Source organism: Monodon monoceros, unplaced genomic scaffold (assembly GCF_005190385.1).
Source record: "Monodon monoceros isolate NGI ecotype Baffin Bay Population unplaced genomic scaffold, NGI_Narwhal_1 Super_Scaffold_20, whole genome shotgun sequence".
NCBI classification, from domain to species: Eukaryota; Metazoa; Chordata; class Mammalia; order Artiodactyla; family Monodontidae; genus Monodon; species Monodon monoceros.
Window position 1 is genome coordinate 116,797,981 of NW_021703777.1, and position 24,115 is coordinate 116,822,095.

A 24,115-nucleotide genomic window follows, 5' to 3' on the forward strand; every position below is an offset into this window, starting at 1 on the left:
ACCCTGAAGACCAGACTCAGAGAAGGAAGAACTACAGGAGGGAGGGAAAAGGTGCATGAACTAAGGGGTTAAAGGGATCAAAGGTCTTAGGTGAAAAGAGCAGGCTTATAGGGGACAAGGAGACTCTTCATCAATATACCCTTCCGAATTGTGTCAAAAGTACAAATATTACTTATTCAAAACACAAGCATAACATAAGAAGTAAAAGAAAATAAAGAATGGCAATCATTATGTGAACGTAACATTACCTGAACATAAAATGTATAAAATCAATAGCTCTTTGGGTGGTAAAGTGAGAGGACTAGGTACACTGGTATGTAAAAACAAATAATAATGTAAAGACATCAAAGAACCACAGGAATACGTAATGCAAAACTGGATGAGCTACGGTAGCACTGTCAGCCTCTTTAAGTTTCCTACACGCAAGTCTTTTCTTCAAAATAAAAATTATAAAATCATCACCTGCTTAGCAATGCGTCATAAGCAGCCGTGCAAGACACTAACCTGACGCTACACTAGAATCCTCGGAGACAGCAGAAGAGACGTCAAGAGTCACCAACAACCCCTTAAAAACTGTTATTTTTATCATTTTCAACTTATGTAGGTTATCTGTTTTGTCACATACATGTTTGGCTTTTGAAAACCTTCACGGTAAAAAAAAAAAAAAAATTAACTGCTGAGAAAATTAAGATCTTACAGAAAAATAGTAAAAGCCGTTAAAAACATTTTCAGGTTTCTAAAAATAAACAATTAAAACAGCATATTAAAATAAGGCAAATCAATAACATTTTCCACTTAAACTGCAGTGAAGACTATATTATGAATTTCCATTTTCCATCACCTGCACGTCAGAGATCTTTCAGGAACGTCAAGCAACCCCACTCCCTACATCAAGCAGTTTCAGCAACGTGGTGATGCTTAAAAATGTATTTTGCTTGCAGATAATACATGATGATATGTTTCACGTGTCAATTTGGCTCGATGGCAGTACCCAGCTATTTAATCAAATAGTAATCTAGGTGTTGCCGTGACGGTGTTTTATAGACGTGGGTAACATCTACAATCAGTTGACTTCAAATAAAGGAGATTACTGTCAAAGCTGTGTGTGGCCTTTATCCAAACAAAGGCCTTAATTGCAAAAACTGAGGTTTGCCTGAGCAGTTCTGCCTCAAGACTGAAGCATCATCAACTCCTCTCTGAGTTTCCAGCCTACAGATTCCAACCCGCCACCCACACAATCCTGTGAGCCAATTCCTTGAAAACACACACACACACACACACACACACACACACACACACACCCATCCACTGGTTCTGTTTCTCTGGAGATCCTAACCGATAAATGCACATTCAGAGAGACATTTTATGTGTAGTTCTCTGTTTCAGTATTCTTTATCTTTCTGATTTTATGATCCTACTTCCCTTAGGCCCACCTATACCATCTCAGCTCCCACCCTCCTCATGGAACCCACCAAATAAAATTCTTGGGACTGAGTTTCCTTTTCCAAGTTTTTGTTCAACAATATCTACACCTCTGCTTTTCTATTTCCATCCCTCGGGCCCTTCTTTTTCTAAAGATTATGAAAGAACAGTAATGAAAACAACTGGCATAAACTAGGATGAAAATTCTCATAATATATAGATATACATTTGCATATACAAATTCCTGCAGCAAAGAGACTTCAGATTGCAAAAGACTATCTACAGTGTCATAGCTCCTTAACTCTATGTTTTTGAAGGTAAGGTACATTTTAAGCTGGGATTTTCATTCCAACACAGAGCTCAGAAATGTTTCTGTGTGGGAGATCAGTTCAGTGCTTTGTGACCACCTAGAGGGGTGGGATAGGGAGGGTAGGACGGAGATGCAAGAGGGAGGGGATATGGGGATATATGTATACATACAGCTGATTCACGTTGTACAGCAGCAACTAACACAACATTGTAAAGCAATTATACTCCAATAAAGGTGTTAAAAAAAAAAAAAAGAAATGTTTCTGGGCAATTAGCACTGCAATTGGGAAATAAAAGTTAAAGTATAATTTCAGTTACAGAAATCAAATTCTAAATCCATAAAAAGAATGTGCTTATTTTGAAATCCAAACATCCTTGTTCATGGATAACTTCTTTTTTAATGATGAAGTATATAAACTTCAGAGTTACAGAAGAATTGTCTAGTTAGATATTTCAACAGTATTTTAATGCTAAACTTTCAAGGTATTCAGCTTCCTTAAAATTCAAACATTTCAATGCTTTGTCAACTGGAATCAATATCTATTAACTTAGCTTTATACATGCCTTAAATAGTACAAAGAAAAACATATTTTAAATATTTAAAACAACAATCACATGCTCACCTCCCACATCAACCTGTAATCCATATTTTCGTCCAAGTCTTCAGGCATTCTCTTCTCTCCAGCAAACGGTCCAAACTTTTCACCCTGAGTAGTAATGATTACGTTGAAAAAGGATTAGTACAATAATCAATAATCAAGTTACTAAAATAAACTATTATTTCTCTTCTGGAAAAATTTTTTTCTCCAAAGCCTTATGCCCAATGATTGAGACGCATTTAAAACATTAATTTACCCAACACAAGATATTTACATATTTAAAATCTAACTTAATCTATTTTAGCCGAAGAGCCTAAATCCACAACACAGGAGCTAACAAGAAAGGGTTAAATCGCTCAACATTTAAATTCAGACAAGGCTTGAACACTATACTTACATGTTTCAAACCTCTGCAGCCACTGGCAAGTGGTCTTAAAATGAGAAGCACTGAGTCTTGCCTGACTTGAGACAAGCCCACCAGGCAGAAAACCACCTGGTTTCCATAAAAATCATAAATTCGTCCCAATCATGAACAAGAAAGAAGTAGACTTGCCATCCTCAGAGGAAGCCTGTTCATAAACAAAGTTTAAATTTTCCTGCCAATCTTTCAAACAACCAAGGGGGCACTCTATAAACCAGGGCTTCTCAAAGTGCGTACTTGAATCACCAGCATGAGAGTCACCAGCGTCGCTTATTACAAATTCAGAATCCTGTGCTTATTAAAATCAGAATCTCTGGGAGTGGGATGTGTGGAGCTGCATTTGGACAAGTTCCCAGGTGAGAGCTGCTGGCAGACACCAGGAGTGGCCCCGGCAGGGAGGGACCCGTGAGGCAGGGTGAAAGGGTAAGCAAAACTGTTCTCACAACTAAGGCAACCAAAGCAGGACTGGAGAGACAGAGAGGGTGGGATCACGCTTGTCCAGGCAGACGATCCACAGACGTGTGTGCAGAGAGGGTACTGGGTCACGCATGCCCTTGTGAGCCTCCTCCAAACCTGCCTGTGACTATTCTACAGAAGAACCCTTCTCTTCGTTGGGAGGTGGACAAACTTTTTTTTTTAATTTTTTTTTTTACATCTTTATTAGAGTATAATTGCTTTACAATGGTGTGTTAGTTTCTGCTTTATAACAAAGTGAATCAGTTATACATATACATATGTTCCCATATCTCCTCCCTCTCGTGTCTCCCTCCCTCCCACCCTCCCTATCCCACCCCTCCAGGTGGTCACAAAGCACCGAGCTGATCTCCCTGTGCTATGCGGCTGCTTCCCACTAGCTATCTACCTTACGTTTGGTAGTGTATATATGTCCATGCCACTCTCTCCCTTTGTCCCAGCTTACCCTTCCCCCTCCCCATATCCTCAAGTCCATTCTCTAGTAGGTCTGTGTCTTTATTCCCGTCTTACCCCTAGGTTCTTCATGACCTTTTTTTCTTAGATTCCATATATATGTGTTAGCATACGGTATCTTGATGAACATTGTTGGGGGAAAAATAACCACCAAAACAATGTTTCAAGGCATATAAATGGCTTAATGAACAACAGAAAACCCAACTCCAGGCAACAGTCAAATGTTAAAACTTACAGGAATTACAACTAGCCCCTCATGTTACAGACAAAGAAAAGAGGTTCTGAAAAGCCACAAGTAATGGCAAAGCTTTGAAGACCTACTGTTTAATGTTAACTTGGAGGCAGAAAATGCTACAGAGATCCCTGAAATCAAGACGATAATCCTAAATAAACCAAAAACAAGCACACCAAAGAGACAGGGAGACTATTTGGCTATTTCGGGCAACCTGGAAGACAGACCAAACATTAAGGTGTGTTTTTGGTAATACATTTAAGGATTTGGTATTAATGCATATATAGTCCAACTTTCACTCCACTTTGTCATGTATTTAGCCTTTACCGACTACTGCAGAAGGAAATCATCTGAGTACATGCTTTCCAATGCAAGAGATCTACCCATGCCAGTCAGTTCCTCTTTGCAGTACAAATTTGGAGGAAATATAAAATTGTATCAATCAATTCAGCAGCATTCAAAGGACTGAAAAGAAAGGGATGGAAACCCAAGTAAATGCACTGGGCTTGGGGAAAAAAGCCTGCTTGTATGCAGGCCTAGGAAGATTATTTAAGGACTTACAGCTTTGAAAATTCAAAACAAGAATCAGGACTGTGAGTTTAAAGCCTTGCTATTAATAGTGAGCAATCACTCTATCATAAACTCTAACTATAATAAATATGGCTTTCAATTTTTTTTTCCTCAGCCAAGAAATACATTTTGCATCTCAGCCTACCATCTTCACATCTATACAGATGACAACATGGTTTGAACTGTGTGGGTCCACTTAAATGCAGGTATCTTAATTACACCATCCTGGTCGGTTGAATGCACCAGTGTGGAAGAACCACAGATGTGGAGGGCCAACTATAAATTCTGTGTGCATTTACCCCCATGTTGTTCAAAGGTCAAGTGTACACGGAAACACACATAAAACTAACACGTAAATTTTAAAAAATACTACTACCCTTCCTCTGTACAATGTATTCCAAACCGTCTACTCTATTTTACTTCACTTTTGAAAAAATACTCGTTTTGACCAATAAAGTTAATTTCACAACTCACCAACGGGTTGCAATCCAATTTGAAAAACACTGACATAAAAACACAGATGGAGGAGATAAATTTCTAAGTATATTTGGCTTTCTCGATTTGGTAAAATTGCCTTCAAAGTACAACTAGTGAGTATACTGGGATGATGTGGTCAAATAAACTTGAGTTTCTGTGGCTGCAAGATTACAACAATATAAATAGTCAACACTTAGTTATCCATACACTTGTGGTAAGAAGCACTGCAGATAATTAAAACGATTTATATTTGGTTTTTGATGAGGATTTTACAATTACTTGACCCACTCCAGGCCTTCCCCTAAAGATCCCAGCACCTACTACCCACCCCCTTCTCTCTCTGTTCACTGTCATTTCTACTATACAAACAGCACTTTCTTATCATCACAGTTTTAATGTATACACTGCTTTGTTCACTAACCACTTCCTATGATATTTCTAACCTAAGAGTAAGCCTCTGCTGCCTCCGTAGGCTTCAAACCTGCTCGAGTAACATACCCATGAAAGGAAGATTTAGGGCACTCACCCATGGGTAATTTTTTTCTTTTAGATGAACCATATGCTATTGCCAGTATCTGACCATTTTTGAGCCATAAAAATTAAAATTTTTCATAGGATTCATTACAATATAAATTACATATACATGTGCATATTAAACACCTAAAGTGAGGTTCATTAATTAATGGTAGGAAGGAAACTAATGTTTCAAACTATCTTCTTGAAAATTTCAAAAATTTCTAGTTGACTTCCTATCATCATTGGTTTTATTTTTTGTGATTTAGCTGCTGAAGATCTCATACTAGCAGCAGAAAAACTATCAACTCTACCATTTTCTTGCTGTTAATGTGCGTCAGCATCATTATTATTACCTTCAACCTGTGACTACGTTACAAAACACCTTCCAAGAATTCTTCACTTCTAACAATCTGAAGAGTCACTATCTCAAATGCTTACAAGGTGAGGCAGGAAAGCAGCACAACATTAGACAACAAACACGGGAAGGACGCATTAGGGAGTGCCCAGGAGGTGAGTTGGAGGGGCATGCCCTTTTATAAAGCTTTTTAACTCCAACTGCCTGTTGCTGTATCACAGGTGGAGCCCAATGTTGCCAGATACCTGCAAATATTTTAGTGAGGCTGACAACTCAAAAATTTGTTTGTGAAATCACTACTATTCTACACTGGCAATGAATTTCAAGTTTTCAAAATTCTGCGCAGATCCAATAAAATGCGATTGTAAGATAAATTCAACCTATAGATACCAAATGTCCAAGTCAAACTCACTTCTCAGACTGGCCCAATGCTGAGCCTACAGTGGCGCTTCTTTGCTGTTTCTAAAAAATGCAGATAAACATCCATTCAATTTGGGACCCACTGGACTAGACAATAACTTTTAATAAAAAATGTACGATTGCAAACATGTGGGCCATTTTCTCTCATTTTGATTAATATTATTAGCAGGAATTTGAAACCAAGAGTTACTGCAGATCTCTCTCTTAGAATAATGGGAAAAGCACTACCTGAGCACTCCAGGGATCTGGATCCTAATCCTGGCTCTGCCACTAATTATCTGTGACACATTAGGATGTCACAAACTTGTGAGCTTCAGTTTCCTCACCTGTAGAACTGAGAAATTTGGATTAGCTGATTTCTAAGATTCCTTCCAGCTCTCAAATCCTATTAGAGAGAGCTTCCACAGACCAAATTTAGAACAATTTGGGGATCAAAGAGAACAAGAGTATAACTGATTGAAACACATTAACAAATTCTTTTTTTTTTTTTTTTTCAGTGTGTGGGTATCTCACTGTTGTGGCCTCTCCCGTTGCGGAGCACAGGCTCCGGATGCGCAGGCCCAGCGGCCATGGCTCACGGGCCCAGCCGCTCCGCGGCATGTGGGATCTTCCCGGACCGGGGCACGAACCCGCGTCCCCTGCATCGGCAGGCGGACTCTCAACCACTGCACCACCAGGGAAGCTCCCGACATTAACAAATTCTTAAGGCCACAATGATTGCTAGAGAGAGGAAAAAAAAGAATTTTTTAAATTTCTCATTGCTGGCATAACAGCTTACTAAAATTAATAAAGAGAAAGAACTAAGCATCTTGTCCTATCTTTCAACAATTACGCTACTTCGGGATAAGCAGACAGCAGCAAACGATGAAGGACAGCTCTTCTTTACAGAGGAATGCTAACTTATAAATAAAGGAGGAACATTCAAGTGAAATCCCCATTTTGAAAGCCCTAATAATGTAAGTGATTCAGGGAAGGATTATCAAAGGATGCTAAAACCATCAGGTGAAAGGCTGATAGTAAAATAGGTATTCATACACTATCAGCTCACAGGTCACCAGTTAAGCACAAATTACCTTTACAATGGAAAAGTTACGTTAACCCGGTGCTGGTATTACTCAGGGAAAAACCAGATATTATATGCCCTCTGCTAAAACGCAGTATGAAGTAAATCATTCTAGCCCTTCATTCCCCAGTGTCTGCCATAGGGAAGTGACAGGAGTGTTTGCTAAACTCTCCGGGCACCTCCAGAGGCCAAAGGGCGAGTGAACATGCACAGAACTCTTCCCGCTTGTCCTGCCTCTCACCCAGCGCCTGGGGAGATCCTGCTACCTAGGAAGAGCGCACATGGATAAAACACATTGAGAGAGGGAGGGGGAGGCTTCCTATGTTCCCTCCTGTCTCCCACTGCCAAAACTGTACTATCTTCTGCAACATAAAGAGTACCCAGAGGGTAGAGAGAAGCGCTTAACACACAATGTCAGTGTGTTTCAAGAAAAAAAAAGTAAAATAATCTCTATCTAACTCTTCAGATGACAAGAAATACATAAGGTAGAGGAACATTAAATAATGTGCCTTGGAAAACCATCAGATAAATCCAGATTGTGAGATACACCACAAACAATTAGCTTGATCTCTTCAGAAAGTAACTGTTATTTTTTTAAAAACGGTATGGAAACAGGGAAACTGTTAAAGAGAGATCTAATAGACATAACCAAGTATAATAGGTGGTCCTTGAGGATCCTGGTTCGAAAATAAACAGCTATAAAAACGTTCTGGAGGCACGTGGAGTAATTTGAATATGAGCTGGAATTAAAAGACATTAGGAAATCACTAGTATTTTTGTTGGATGTTAAAATGACAGTATGGCTACTTAAGAAAATGTCCTTATGCTAAAATATGGAGGAATGGATTGTCATAATATCTATAATTTACTTTGACATGGTTCAGCAAATAAAAAATATATACATATAGATGAAATAAGTTATATTCAAGGGAATCAATCTGCAGTTGAATCATTTATATGTAAAATAATGATGTTTTTCACAGAAGGAGTCTAGAGTCCTCACTTAGAACATAATTATATTTCAGTGCTAAGGTACTATGCTTGTGTGTGCTCTTGCAATACAAGTAGGCCATCAATAAAGTACATTTCCAAAAAGTTCAATATGAAAAATATCCAATCTTCTTTCCCTACTAAGACTGCCCAGGTAGAGACAAGTTGCTTCCCTATATCCATCCTCCTTAGTACTAGAATGCTGACCTTGTTGCAGGTGCTAATGTATCCAGGTAGAAAAATGACATTACCAGTTCCCCATTTAGACAGAGAAGACAGCTAACAACACAGAAGCAGAAATCACTGTATGAACTTACTACAAAAGCTCTTAAATGAGAGCTAAGTCTGGAGGTACACCCTAATGCCTTGGTTACTTCCTCTTTCTCCTCACCTAGAATCAAAGCATGATAGCTGGGGCTAAAGGAGCCATTTTGAGGCCGAGAGAACTGCAAAGACTTCCACCCTGACATTTTGAGCCACTGAACTGATAGCAGCAAATGCCCACCTTGTTACAGAGAGAACATAACCCCCAAGCTTTAGGTTACTACAGTAGCCTCTGTTACTCTGAGCTGATACAGCAAATATCAGGCAAAAGAAATGCACTAGTGCCCAGGATATAGCAGAATTACTCTTTATGAAATTCATCAGTTATAATATGAATATGAAATGGGAAATGCAGGAGAGTTGTGAAGGAGAAGTGATTCTGGAATATGGTGACCTGAATGCAGCACCTTTTCCTTTAACCCCAACTCTAAGCCACTTCCTTCTCTTGAGCAAAACGACTTCTACTAGCATGTATGGGTAACTGTGTATAAGTGAAGCCTTAGGTTCTGGCACAGAACTGGTGTGAGGCATTCTCTAAAGTGGGCTGAGTAATTAACTGAAAAACAGCAGAAGAGTCCTGAGGACAGTCAACTAGGGGATCCTGAGAAGAACCTGAAAGGCAGAGAAGGCTGGGGCCATAGCCCACAGTCCTTCCCATCCTTGCCGCCCAGGAAAGTGCAAGCAGACCAGAAAGCCAACAGGGAATTGACAGTCTATCTGTCACTGCAGGCCCATGATAATAGAGACCCCTTTGCCTACGGGGAAGGACTGATACCACAGAGTGTTCTTCAATAACCAGTCTTGAGCTTCGATAAAACAACCAAGGCAAATTGCCTGTAAAAGGGGGCCCAGCTGCCTATGAAGGAGACCAAGCAGAAAAATAATATCCATACTCTGTAAAACAGAACATCTGTAGGAGACAGAGTATTTTAATTAAAAGGAATTATGTCGGGAATTCCCTGGCGGTCCATTGGTTAGGACTCTGTGCTCTCACTGCCGAGGGCCCAGGTTCAATCCCTGGTTGGGAAACTAAAATCCCACAGGCCATGCAGTGTGGCCAAAAAAAAAATTAATTAATTAATTAATTGGAATATGTCAATTATATACGAGAATTTAAGGAGATTCAAGTACAGCACTCAAAAAAAAAACCTTTTAAAAGTGAAAAAAACATAATTTCCTAGTTAAATATTTTTAGAGAATAAATTGAAAGAGAAATACAACAACCTGAGAATCACTTACCCAGTCAGGAAATCCTTTACAGTTAGATGGGAAGGAGAGCTACTTGATGATATACACAGATTCAGAGAGAATATTATCCACATGATTTAATGAGAAAAAGAACCATAAAAAGTCTCTAACTAAACAAATTAACCAGAACAAAGGACAAAAATTAGAAGAAAATGACTAGCTGGTGTATATACACACCTGGGTATGCAGAATATACAAGTTAAATAACAACTCTTGGGGCCTCCCTGGTGGCACAGTGGCTGAGAGTCCGCCTGCCGATGCAGGGGACACAGGTTCGTGCTCCCATCCGGGAAGATGCCACATGCCGCGGAGTGGCTGGGCCCGTGAGCCATGGCCGCTGAGCCTGCGCGTCCAGAGCCTGTGCTCCGCAATGGGAGAGGCCACATCAGTGAGAGGCCCGCGTACCGCAAAAAAAATAAAATAAAATAAAAAAATAACAACTCTTGAAACAAGGGATATACTTTTAAAAGAAATTCTATTAAGTAACACACCATTTCATCAAAACTTAGGAATCTGGGGGGAAGAAAGGCAGGAAGATAAAAGCATCCCCAAAGTTGCAGGGCAGGCAGAGGTTGGGGGGAGCGCTGAGTGGTGGCAGGAAGAAAGGAGAAGAGGGAACTAATAGAGAAATAAACATCTTGTGGAAGAAATATATTTTTGTGGAGAAAATGGTTGAGGCTCTAGCTATCAAATAAAAAAATCATGTGCATCTGATTATGAAAGAGGGGAAGAAGTAGTAAATCACTAAAGAAAAAGAAGAGTAGAACTAATAAATTAACAAGAGGGGGGAAAAGAATGAACAGTGACTTGAACAGACAGCAAAAATAAGGAAAATTCAAAATAAGTTATAACAATATAAAATAAGTAATGAGTGTAAAGATGACAAGAATAAAAATCAATTATATCAGTCATTACACTACATATGAAAAGGCTAAATTCTCTTATTAAATGAGATTGTAATACTGCATTATGAAATATCACCTAGCTAACATGATTACAAAAAGATAAAACAAAATGATAAACAGTAAATTAAAATGAGTAGACAAAGATATACAGATAAAAGCAAAGAAAAGAAAGGCAATAGTGTACCAGACAAGGTTAAATTAACAGCTGAATGCACTAAACAGAATAAAGCATAACGTTATGTAATGATATAAAGCATATTTATGAAGAACATGGAACAGTGAGAAACCAGTAGCATAGAAATCTTAAAAACGCAAGAAGAACTAGAGGGAGATTTTAAAATACCTTTCAAAATTGGACAGATAGGTTAAGTAATAAAAAATAATAAATAAAAATATACAGAAAATGCCATTAATCTTAAAACTTTCAAAGTTCAATATCCATCAAAGATTTAGAAAGACTATCACTCCTACCCTAATAATAAGAAAGTCTGATAAACTATAAAATCATAACTTTTCTTGAAGAGTGCACTGGCTTACCTATGGCAGATCACAGAAGGAGCTGCTGGCCACCACACAAGCGAGTAAGAAATCAATTAACATTTTAATAGTTTGCTAAAGAATGCATGTGAGACAGCTTGACTGTATAGAACCACCGGAAGTCCCAGACCCAAGGGGAGTTCACACACACTTACAGACTCTTTTCCAAGCGCCTCCCCATATAAGAAAGATTGGGGGACAGAAAGAAGGACAGAGAGACTCCTTCAGTGGTGCAGAAGGAGAACAGCTGCCGCTGCAAGAATGCACAACACCCCATACCCCCTGCCCTTATCTTTCTCTCATATTAGGAGAAGCCTTTAGCTACTACAAGAACGTAGCAAACTCTGTCATCTCCAGGATACAAATAAAGATCAACTGCTGCTGAAGGAAGCAGTACAGGCTCAGGAATTTATACCACAACCTCAAAGGATTCTTACCATTGGGTGAGGGACAGGAAACACTCTCCCACAAAAAAACCAATCACTGATACAAGACACAAGTTTGGCTCCTACGGGAAAGAGAGGTAGGAATGCTATGGAAACTCAACTCCCAGAGCTCAGGCTGATAAACCCCAGATAAGAGTGAAGCTGGACCAAGACAGAGAACAGAGAGAACACAGACCTCAAATAACACAGCGGTCTACTGTGGGGGAAGGACAAGAGCGTGGCAACTTGGTGAGAGAATCCCACTATGATGCAGGCACTCAGGGACAGGAGAAAGCTGAGAGTAGAATAGAGACACTGAGAAAAACCTGGAGCACCCCGGCCACCACCCTAATCACAAGGCAACTCTAGAAGAATCTGAAGCCTGGGGTGCACTGAAAGTAACAAAAACAACAACATAATGCAAACCCACCTTATCTCCTAACTAGGTTGACCCAAACTCCCACACTAAACAGGATGACAAAATAAAACACGTGCATATTTCCAAACATAAATACTATTTACCGCACTCTGATTGTTTCACACCTGACACTGGCATTCAGTCAAAAGTACAAAAATAAAAACATACAAGGAAACAAGGGAAAAAACAGCAAATTCTGAAGAAACAGAGCAATCAGCAGAATCAGATGCAGAAATGACACAGACATTAGAACTATCAGACAAGGACTTTAACAATAACTATGGTTAATTTGTTAAATGTACCAGAAAAGGCAGATAACATGCAAGAACATAGGGGAAATATCAGCTAAGACATGGAACCTATAAGAGAGAATCCAGTGAAAATGCTAGATAGAAAAATCATGGTTTCAAAAATGAATTCCTTTGACAGACTCACCAGGTAACTTAACACAGCTGAGAAAAGCAGCAGTAAACTTGAAGGCAACAGAAATTACCTAAACAAACACAAAGTGGGAAAAGAAAAAAAAGAGAAAGAAAGCAGAACAAAGAATGTAAGAGCTGTGAGACAATATCACATCAACTGGTCTAACATACATGTAATTGGAGTCCCAGAAGAGAGAAAGCTTATGCCAGAAGTAATATTTGAGGAGAAAATGGCTAAGGATTTTCCAAAAATGATAAAAGACATCAAACCACATATAAAATAAAAAAGCAAGTTTAAAAAAAAATTTTAAAGACATCATATTCAAACTGTTAAAATGCAAAGAAAACGAGAAAAACCTTGAAAGTAGAGGAAAAAAGATTATGCGTGAAGAATGTAACTTACAGCAGACTTGTCAGAAACTTTGTAAACTAAAAAAAAAGAACAAGTGATATCTTCAATGTAATGAGAAAAAAAAAAACCTGTCAACCTAGAGAAGATATCTTTCAAACAATAAAGCAAAATACTTTATTTAGAAAAACAAAAGCTGAGAAAATTCACTGCCAGCAAACTTGTGATACAAGAACTGCTCAAAGAATATGATAGCAGACAGAAATGTAACTCAAAACAGAGAAATGAAGAGCTCCAGAAATGGAAATAAAGGTAAAGAACACAATTTGCCTTATTTTTTAATTGTTCTAGAAGATAACTGATAGTATAAAGGGCAAATAGTAAAAATGTACTATAAGGTTTATAACACACAAAATCGATGAAAATGATGGCATAAAGGATGGGAAGGAGGAATTGCCGGTATAACAACTATATCTCACTGCCTTTTTGATATCTGTTGTCTAACAGACTTGTCAAAATCAACATGCCTTAAACCAAACTGCAGATCTTCCCCATTTAAACCTGTTGCACCAAAATCTTCCCCTATCTCAGCTGCTGGCTGACAAACCAATCCTCCCAATTTCTCAGGCTAAAACCCTTGGAATCATCTTCCCTTTCTTCCACTTACCTCATCAGCATATTCTATCTTCAAACTACACTTCCAACACTGCCACTATCTTGGTCTAAGACACCATCACCTCTCACGTGGATTACTGCAAAAGAATCCTAATAAGTCTCCCAGTTTACACATTCACCCTCTGGTCAACTATTCTCCACACAGCAATCAGGGTGATCCTGATAAACTCAAGTCAGATCATGTAACTCCTCTGCTCAAAACCCAGCAGTGGCTCCCCATTTCACTCAAAGTAAAGCCAATGGCTTCACAATGCCCCAAAAGGCCCTAAGAAATGTAGGCCTGGTACCCTTCTCTTCACTATCTCTCTGACCTCCTCCCCTAGTACTCAGCCCCTTGGTAAGTCCATTCCAGCCTCACCAGCCTCCTTACTCCTGGAACACAACAGGCAAACGCCCATCTTAGGGCCTTTACTCTAACTACTGCCTAGAATGTTCCTGCCCTAGAAATGTTTGGCTACTTTCCTCCCATCCTTTAAGTCATTGCCCAAATTTCCCAGCTAGTGAGGATTAACTGGACCAACCACCTATGTAGGAAAACAACCTCCCACAAACGCACACAGTCTGCCAAGTCAACAACACCCAGCTCTACTTTTTCTTTTCTACAGCACTTATCACATTTTAACACAGTATAAGACTTTTCTAATCGTTCCTTGTTAATTTTCTTCTCCTCTCACGAAAATGCAAGCTCTGCAAGAACCAGAATTTCTATTTTGTTCACTACTGTATTCCAAACAGCTGGTACCAATCTTGGTAATAAACATTTACTTAATAACTGTGTAAAACAAGACCCAAAGAAATGAAAATAATGTCATATCCTCCACATAGAATATGCTGTTATTAAAAATAACAAATTAGAGCCAAAGCAGATTACCTAGAGGGATTTCTACGAGATACTGCTGAATGATACTCTTTTCTCCTTTTTGTAAAATAACTTTTTAAGTGTGTGAATAGGTATGCGTCTGTACTCATGGAAATGAGCATGGGTGGAACATTTTATCAGTATATTGAAAAATAATTTTTGGTTTTCTTTTTTAAGTGAAAGGGATGTACGGAAGAATCTGAGTTCCAATTCTGACTAATCCCCTTGTGATAGAACCTTCTTCACAGTGTCCTCATCTATAAAACAAGGACAACAACGGCCACCTCGCAGACTTGTTGTAGGGCTTAAATACAAACTGTGTAACACATCCAGTAACTATTCTGTCACTAGCAACTAGCCCAGTGCCTAACAACTGCAATTGCTCAATAAATATTTGTTGAAAGAATTAACTGTAGCTGTTATAATCACACACAAAAAACAAAATCTGAATCTGTAATAACACCAGGAAATACAAAGCTGCATTGAGTCACTCTTGTAGAGTGTAAATGTGTGAACATAGAAAAGAGATAGCACATATGGCAGGCATCGATGGTGATTATTTTCCCTCTGATTATGTTTCCAGATTAGCTATCAACAGCCACCAGGAACTGTAAACAAACATCTACTGGCAGAATTTTAGCCAGAGTATAAAGACCCATTATTTCTTCAGGAGAGTCACCTTCTGAGTGGATCAACAAAACACCTTCTTCCACAAAATCTAGTCTTCTTGCATTAAAATTTATGCATGGTGATTCTTCCTCTATACTTTTACTTACTTTTCTTTTGGGGTTTTCTCTTTCCCATATGTTTTTCTAACCCTATACAACTTGCCTCATTTTTTTAGCTTCTTGTATTTTCACGAACTCAGATTCAAACCCTTATTTCAGTTATTTTTCTCTTGGGATTTTACCTCATCAAATGTCTTTGCTACAAATCCCTCAAAGAGAACCAAGGTGCCTGCCTTGGTGTGAAGGAGAGGGAGAGGGAGATGGTGCTGTGGAAGGAAGAGGAGCTTGCAATACAGCTGTGAGCAGCAAGGTTCCCAGCAAAGCTTCTCTGGGCTTCAGTGTCACCATCTGAAGATGAGAAGGTGCAAGCTGGATTCCCTCTGAAGTTCTTTTAAACACCATCATTCCGAACACCATCAGAATCTATTATTTCCTATTCTACTTCTCATGTACATATTTTCTCTTCCTCTTTATAAGGGAACCACTCACCCAGGCTTTACTGCATGAATGCCAACCTTGTTGACCTCTGCTAGAATCAACACTGAAAACAAGGCAGAAGAGTCATCAACATGGTAGATCTGCAATGCGTACATTTTATTGGGACCAGTATGTGAGGAAGGATGCACTGTAAAATGTTCCACGTAATGTAGACAAGGAAGAATTATACTTTGGAGCTGTGGTAGGATGTATAATGGCCCACGGAAAACGTTTACATCCTAACCCCTAGAATCTGTATGTTACCTTACATGGTAAAAGGGACTCTGCAGATGGGATTACATTAGGGACCTTGAGCTGGGGAGATTACTCTGCATTATCTGGGTGGACCCAATCTAATCACAAGGGACCTTGTAAGAGGAAGCAGGAGGGTCGCAGTCAGAGAAGGAGATGTGATGACAAAAGCTGAGGTCAGACTGATGTGGGGTCATGAGCCAGGGAACGTGGGCAGCCTCTAGAAAACTATAAGCCAAGGAACTAAACTCTCTTTAGAGCCTCCTGAAGGAACCAGCCCTGCCTACCCATCTTAGATTTATATTCTCCAGAGCCATAAAATAATAAATCTGTATTGTTGTTGTCTTTCATTTTTGTTTTTTTTTTCTTGTTTGTTGTTTTTTTGTGTGTGTGGTACGCGGGCCTCTCACTGCTGTGGCTTCTCCCGTTGCGGAGCACAGGCTCTGGACGCGCAGGTCAGCGGCCATGGCTCACGGGCCCAGCCGCTCCGCAGCATGTGGGATGTTCCCGGACCGGGGCACCAACCCGTGTCCCCTGCATCGGCAGGCAGACTCTCAACCACTGCACCACCAGGGAAGCCCAAATCTGTATTGTTTTAAACCACTAACTGTGTGATAGTTTGGAATCAGCAATAGGAAACTAATGCCTCCATGCTGCCAATAAGTTGTGTCCTGAAAAGAAGCTGTGGATAAGATCCTAGGGTATTTGGCAAGTTTGAACTAGGAACCTGCATTTGTTCAAGAGAAGAGCAAAGTGTAGTGGGAGACTGCCCTAGGGTTCAAGGGCACAGGATGCCACTCAGGAGTCCCTAAGGCAAAAAGGCACAGGGATGAGAGGGAAGGAAGCCAGGAACTGAGCTACCCCAGTGGGGTCAATTCACTGTGGCTGGTGTGTATCAAGGGACCTGAGCCTCATCAATGCTCCACCAGGAGGCTCCACCTCCATTCACTCTCTAATGCCTCACCCCGTTTCTTTCTTTCACTTAACACATACTGCAACTGTCTCGGAAATCTTCCCTTCCTTTACATGTTTGCTACGTCCCTCCCCACACAAGAACACAAGCTCCACGTGGACAAAGACCTTGTCTGTTTTGCACCCGTCTGTATCCCCAAGGCCTAGCACGGTACTGCCACACCTGAAAGACTAAAAGTCAGAGGGAAAGAAAAACCAACAGCCTACAACAAACCTCAAGGAAACGAAGAGTGGTAGTGGTATATCTGCCACCTTAACCCTTTCCATAAAATCACAGAATCTGAGAGCTCAAAGAAATCTTATGGTTTACCTCTCCACTTTCTGAGTTCAAACACAATGTCAAACACACCACCGCCTCGTTAATCATATAAGCCGGCAATGAAAAATATGGTCATGATATAAAAAAATGTAATGTAGTGAGATGTTTACATACATTTTCATCGTATGTGTACTTCCTATATTAGCTTTGAGTACCTAACATTAATTTTAATCTGCACAGTAACCTAGAATTCCACATCTTTTTTACAACATTAAACTGTGCTCATGAGATAACACATGGCAAGCACTTAGAACAGGGTCTGGCGTGCTAAAGTGTTAAATCTACTATTTTGTATTATTTTTTATCTTATCCTTAGCAAATTGCAATGCATATAAATGTGAATGAACTCAGGCCTCCTTTTCCTACTCTAGGGCTTTCCAACAGACTCTCATCCATTCTTTCTCCAAGAATAATGGCTCACACAGAAATATCTACCAGATGACCCTCTCTTCGTGCAATCTCTAAATTTCCATAATGGCAAGAAAAGGAAAGGACTTTCCATAATGGCAAGAAAAGAAAAAGAAGTCTTTCCCATTTCTTCTTCTTGTCATTTTGTAGATTTTATACAAGGAAAAAAAAAAAAAAAGCAGCAGCGGCACCAGGCCTACAAAAAAGGACAACTGCCAAGGAAACACCGAGTGGGACTAAGGTGGAGCCAGGGAATTAGGTGACTCTGCTGCAGGGACTCCACTCTAGGAGACTCCACACAAAAAGGGGTGGGTCTAGAATGGGATTAGGGATCCCATTGGTAAGGGAATCCCCAATCAATATGGTGAATGTAGCGGGGGTAGAGGGTCTAGCAAAATCCCCCAACCTCAGTACAGCTCTGGATTAGATTCTCTGAACTGAAATCAACAGATGACGTGAATTGCAACTGTTTTTGAAAAACAGAATTGTTATACAAGCATACGCGTTATAAAAGTGCGATAAAACTTCTGTGATACATTCCCAAATTTGTTTAGAATAGAGAACATAAAAACTTTTAAGTAAGGTCCTTAATAGAGCTGCTGAAATACTTTTTCGCAGACCCTCTGATTAATGGCCAGAGTTAAAGCTAGTACAAGGTAACTTCAAAACTATTTAAGCATCGAGAAATTATATGCAAACTGGTAAGGGATGCACTGATATTCATATTAGCTTTACAGTACAGCTAAACTCTGCTGGAATAGCTAAAATCAGCTTCAGCTTTGTCCTCAGCTTCTGGAAGGCAAAGGAGCTGAAGCCTACTTCAAGGTCAGTTCTGGCATCAATGAACCTGTCAATGATCAATGACCTTATGATTATCTTGTGATCACCACTAACCTATATCACCAGTAGTATGTCATTTGGATTTATTGCAAAATCTGCATATTCACTTGAACTATAGGTAAGCATTCTAGATGTGACCTGGATGAAACCATGCCTTTTACGTGTTGAAGTTACACAAACCAGGAAACGATAAGTATCTGTAAGTACTGCAATGATAAAATGCAATAATATATGATTTTGGAAGCTGTTCATTCTACACCCCAAAATAATTTAAAACTTCCAAGTAACTTATTTCATGTAAAAAGAATGTGGAATTAATAAAAATATCAAAAGAACATACATCGGCCAGCTGTTTCTAAAAACCTAAATAATATAAGGCAAAAAATAAGGATAACTTAATAATTCTAATATTTGTACCATTTTTACTATATTACTATTAAAAACATAAAACAAAGTAATGTTTAAGAACTGTGTTTAACTTTTAAGTACTTATATTTAGTCCTGAGACCTTCAAGAAAAATCCATTTGGGAATTTTCATAGCTTGTGAGAAAATTAAAAGCAGAATCTCAACTTCTGCTTTGAAAGAACGTTGAATTTAACATTTACCCTTTTGGCAAAAACATCTATTCAGATCAAGTGTTTACACCTGCTTTTCTCCTTTGCGCATTCTCCCAAACTCCCATTTGAAGGAGTAAATACGGGGTTTATTGTTTCCAGTTTTACCCTGGGAGATACTTACAGACCCTGCTGTCAATGAAGGCTTTCTGAAGCACCTGTGCACCTTTCTTCACCTGCTCCTTAGGTGAGGGGGTGGGGAAAGACTCATACTCAGATGAAAGACATCCTGGTGTCTCCGGTGCATCTTGTGAACCTCTTGTTAGCCCACCTTAACTGAACAAGTCTGCTCCTGCCCAAACCTCACCCCTACACAGTGGGGGTGAGGGGTGTTGGGAAGCTGGCAGAAACAGATCTGGGAAGGACATGAGCTTTGGACTAAGAAGCGATGGGTCTGAAGCCTAACTCACTAACTCAGCAGGAAATTTAACCTCCAAGTACTTCTGCTTTCTCCTCTCCTACAAGAGGATTAAGACTGTTCTCACGGGAGTGCTGTGCCAGTGAAGTTACTAACAGAGGTAACGCAGCAAGCATGGGCCCTAGTATCTGCTCAGTAAACGCTGGCTCTCATGACCCTGGGCATTTCACCACTGCCTCCGTGATTTCTGATTTCACACATCCTTTGAAACGGCTATAACACAGGTCTCATCAAATCCAAAGACTTGGTATTGTCCAGTAATCTCTCCTCCTAGGCTTTTGCTTTCAACATCCAACATTCCCAGGCCGTTCCCTTAGGGCCACTGCCATGTGCTGGTCCTACTCACGTGTCTCTAAATCTCTGGAAGGAAAGATCCGAGGAAAATCCATAAAAGCTGAGAAAAAAGTTCAACGATTCATGCATTATCTAGCTGGCACCTCCCAGGATTCACATTACACATTTTGGAAGGAAGGAAAGAACTGCGGGGTGTCTGAATGACATGCTAAGGCCTGCGTTGAGCTGCGCTCTGGGCAGCTCCCCGCAATCCCCACAGGGAAAGTGAGGCATTCCCAATAGGAAGAAAGGCGGCGATGGAGCTCGTGCGCGCCTGGGAAGACACCCGCCCACGCGTGCCTCTGCCCACTCCCGGAGCCGACGAAGAGGGAGGCTCCATCCCGACTCACTTCCTGCAGGGGAGGAAAGACATCTTGCCGCAGGGCGGCCGGCGGCAGTTCCGCCTCTGGACCGGCCGGCTACAGAGCGCGCCCCGCCGACACCTACGTGGCGCTGCCCGCTCGCGAGGCGCGGCGGGCGAAGGCCACCCCCGCTGCCCTAGCCTCCCCGCGGGGCTCCCGGCCGGCCCGGCGAGGGACGACGCGAGTGAAGCCCGCGGAGCCCCCGGCCCGGCGGAGGAGCGAGCCTGGGAGGCGCAGGGCGCGCGGCGGGAGCAGAGGCGCGCAGGCCGCCGCTGGGTCACCCACCTTTCTTACTCTGCGGGCCGTGTAGAGCCCCATCCCGTCCTGAACCCGGGAGGACTTCAGGGAGAACCTGTCCGGCACGTACATGCCCAGCATTTTCCCAGCCGCGGCCGCCGCCTCGCTTAACACCGGCGGTCTGCGCCCGGGAGACGACACATGGAAATTTGGGGTGCCGGGGTGGAGGGGAGAGGCCGGCGGGGAAGGAGGAAATGGAGTTTTCCTCCCAGAATCCCCACCTCCCCGCCGATTCCAGGATCCCCCGCGGCTCAGCCCCTCCTCGTCCCGGGTCTAGCTCGGCCCGGAGCCGCCGAGGCCGCAGCTGCCATTGCTGGCGCGGGGGCGTGGGGGGCGCGGGCCCGGGCGCTGCGGGCGCGGGGACGCCGCGCGCTGATTGGCCCGAAGTTAGCGGCTCGGACCCGTTCCCGGGCGTGGAGCCCGGGGCAGGGCTGACCCCGGAGCTTCGAACCCGGAGGCCGGGGAGCCGAAGCGACCCGCCCGCACCGTGCGCCCCGCGCAGCCGCGTGCGGACCCGCCCTTGACCAGCTCTGGGCTTTGAGTCTCTGAGCTGGTACTCCCAGTCGGCGAATTTTGCACTCTTCAGATGCAAAACGAAATGGGCCTTGACCGAGCTGGGGCCATCCTCCAAAACAACTTTAGAAGTTCTAGACCGAAGGCATACTTACTGCCTAACTACTGAGAGCAATCCCCAGGGTCTAGGAAATTTTAGTCCTTTTACATCTGAGTTATGCATCTTTGGTTTATTTCATGCTTGTTTCAGAGGTTTGAACACATAGGGGACCAATAAATATGTAGATTAACGTTCAGAGAAAGCGGGTATACGCAGCCTGCAGCTAATCCATTTCAAGTTAACTCAAAATTTGTCGTGAACGATTGAAGTAATATTTAAATCCAGTAGAAACTAGTTCTGTTCTGGTGTCCTAATCCCTGGGAAATTCTTACACTTCCAAAGATGAGCTATTCCTGACCTCTCTACCTTGAAAATCACCAGACCAATTCCAGATTTTCAGACATAGAGCAGTGGAGATGGGGGAGATAAGAGGGAATGACCGAACGAACAGTGGAATCTGGAAACAAGGCCGTGAAATAACACCATAAGTCTTCTTTTAGTGTTTTTGCGGTACACGGGCCTCCCTCTCACTATTGTGGCCTCTCCTGCTGCGGAGCACAGGCTCCGGACGCGCAGGCTCAGAGGCCATGGCTCACGGGCTCAGCCACTCCGCGGCATATGGGATCCTCCCGGACCAGGGCACGAACCCGTGTCCCCTACATCGGCAGGCGGACTCTCAACCACTGCGCCACCAGGGAAGCCCGGGAAACCCCTTCTTTTAGTGTTTTTAATGAAGTTAGTAGGTATCAATCGCAGTGGCGCTCAGAAAGAACTTTAGAAGGATGTTTCATCTTTCAAGAGGAACTGGGTGCTCTCTACTCATTTCTCTTGATATTCTTGATAATTTTCTACTCTGGGTTCTTTTCTCAGGAACTATTTGATGTTTCCAATAAATATTTGATGTTTCTTATAAACTAATATAATAATAATAATTCTGACAAAATTAAAGGCCACACTATTAAAAAAACTCAACTGAATACATTTTAAAGATCTTATTGGCTTTATGCAACAATTCGTGGTTTAGACAACATCCAATCTGGCAGATAGGAGCTCTGAGGAGCTATACAAAGTGAAAAGCTTTCACGGGTAGAAGGAAGCAGGAACGAGGAAGTTATACCAGGCAAAAAGTGGATTGGCTATTGCAAGGTACCTTTCTCTTAGGGGATGGTGGAAGTCTGTTAGGCACATTACCTAACTAATGCTGAACAGGCACCTCCCAATTGGCTGGCTTAAGCTTCCATTTCTAGAAGAGCCGACTTAATTGTAATTAAGTCTCAGTTTGGTGATGGAGAGTTTAGCATAAGGGACTCCATTTGGGGCCTGTTGTCTTGTTTTTAGCAACACACATGGAAATGATTCCTTAGTCTTCTGGACTAAGGGAAGCTTTGAAACACAAACAGTTCCTAATCTCCTAAGTAGGAGAATTTTATTAAAGTTTAGAAAAAGGTTTTTGAAAAAGCATTATGAAGAAAATCATGTAATAGCAATATTTGGAGATTTTAAAGAACAGAATAAATAAATGATCTTCTTCTTTTTTTTTTTTTAAACTGAAGGGTAGGTAGCTTTGCCAGGGGTGAGAGGAACAATGCCTTAATCATTCTTTGAGTTTTGATCTCTTTGACCTAGCATTAAAGATACCTAACTTCCTGTAGGTGGATATGAATTAATAAATAAACAATGTTTGGGGGAAATTTGAAATTAGATGGCCTTGAAACATGTAATAGGGATTCAATAAATATGTCTTGATTGGAAGTCTATTCTGAGGCTAATCTGAGATTTTCAAATTAGTCAACAGTGAGCCTAGACTCCAACTGTTGTTCCTCAAAGAATCTGGACTAAGTAGGTTTTCCTGGAATCCTTTAAGCCAGTGCTAAAATAAGGCCAGACCAGGTCCACTGGGCCCAGCTGGAACCAGACCACAATCCAGAGGGTGGCCATGGCACTTTCCCCAGGGCGCTCAGTCCTTTGTCACACACAGCTTTTCAGCCCTGGCCCTCAAGCCACCCTGGCTCCTCAGTCAAATGCTCTGCCATGTCTCTTTGGGCACAAAAGTTTCCACAGTTTTTGATCACTAGAGAGAAGAAGAACTGTTTTCTGGACTTGGTCTGACGCAAGCCTCATTCACTGATGACCCTTGCTTTGGCATAGCTCCCTTTTCATTGCTGCTATGTGTCTGGGGAACAAAGCTGTCAGCTTGAGAATGCTCATCTCTCTGAATGTAGGCATCTTTACTAATTAGGAAGCAGTAATAAAAATTAGTTTGTGATAATAAATCTGAGATTAATAAAATGAAAAACTTTCTAGATCTTTTATGAATCTCTGTCAGAGATTTTGTTACAACTAATGCAAACAGTATATTTCATTAAAGCATGCAATGTTGTTTATCTATTTGTTGGAGTTTTCTGAAGATCTACCACCTAAAACATAGAGAACAGCAACAAAAAGCTCTTAATAATGATCTCTCTTACAACACATAAAAAAGGATATGTGCTTGCCCGATGAAAATGCACCATACTGACCGGAAATTTGATTTTGAAGCCTATAAGACAGTAGTGGTACGGTGAGTCATTTCTTAAAACTTTTAAAGCTAGAAAGTGACCTTTCAACATTGTCTTTGAAAAAAGGGAAATTAAAATTCTGCTTTATATCAAGAGTTTAAATCCAGTCTTAAAAAAATAAAATCAAAATATTGACATTAAAGTACTACCATGCACCTGATTTACTTATTATAGAAAATATTGCACTATCTTGAGACAAGAGAAATGACTCCAAATACATTTCTCCTTATTTTCAAATTTGCTTTTGGAGGAAACTTTTTTCATTGATATGCCTAAAGCAAGCTCTAGTTATTGAATTCAAACTTGTGTACTGGTGCAGTCCTTGTTTTTCATTACAGGGGAAGATTTAATTCTATAATTCTGTAATAAATAATTATTTTACCACACATACTGTAAAATCTTTTGATTGTGTCTCAATTATTAATGACTGTTTCCAACTGTCATGGTAGATTAAAAGCC

At 41.0% G+C, this 24,115-nt stretch overlaps 1 protein-coding gene across 1 annotated transcript in view; it reads right to left on the reverse strand.

Moving 5' to 3' along the window:
• PRDM5 (PR/SET domain 5) overlaps positions 1-20,643 on the reverse strand; it is a 211,136-nt gene extending 190,493 nt beyond the window's left edge. Inside the window, exons 1-2 of the mRNA XM_029234546.1 lie at positions 20,474-20,643; positions 2,355-2,438 (exon numbers count right to left, since the gene is read on the reverse strand). Coding sequence (XP_029090379.1) covers positions 2,355-2,438; positions 20,474-20,566 — 177 coding nt within the window. The 5' untranslated portion in view covers positions 20,567-20,643. The remainder of the gene's footprint in view (positions 1-2,354; positions 2,439-20,473) is intronic.
• Positions 20,644-24,115: the final 3,472 nt, after the last annotated feature.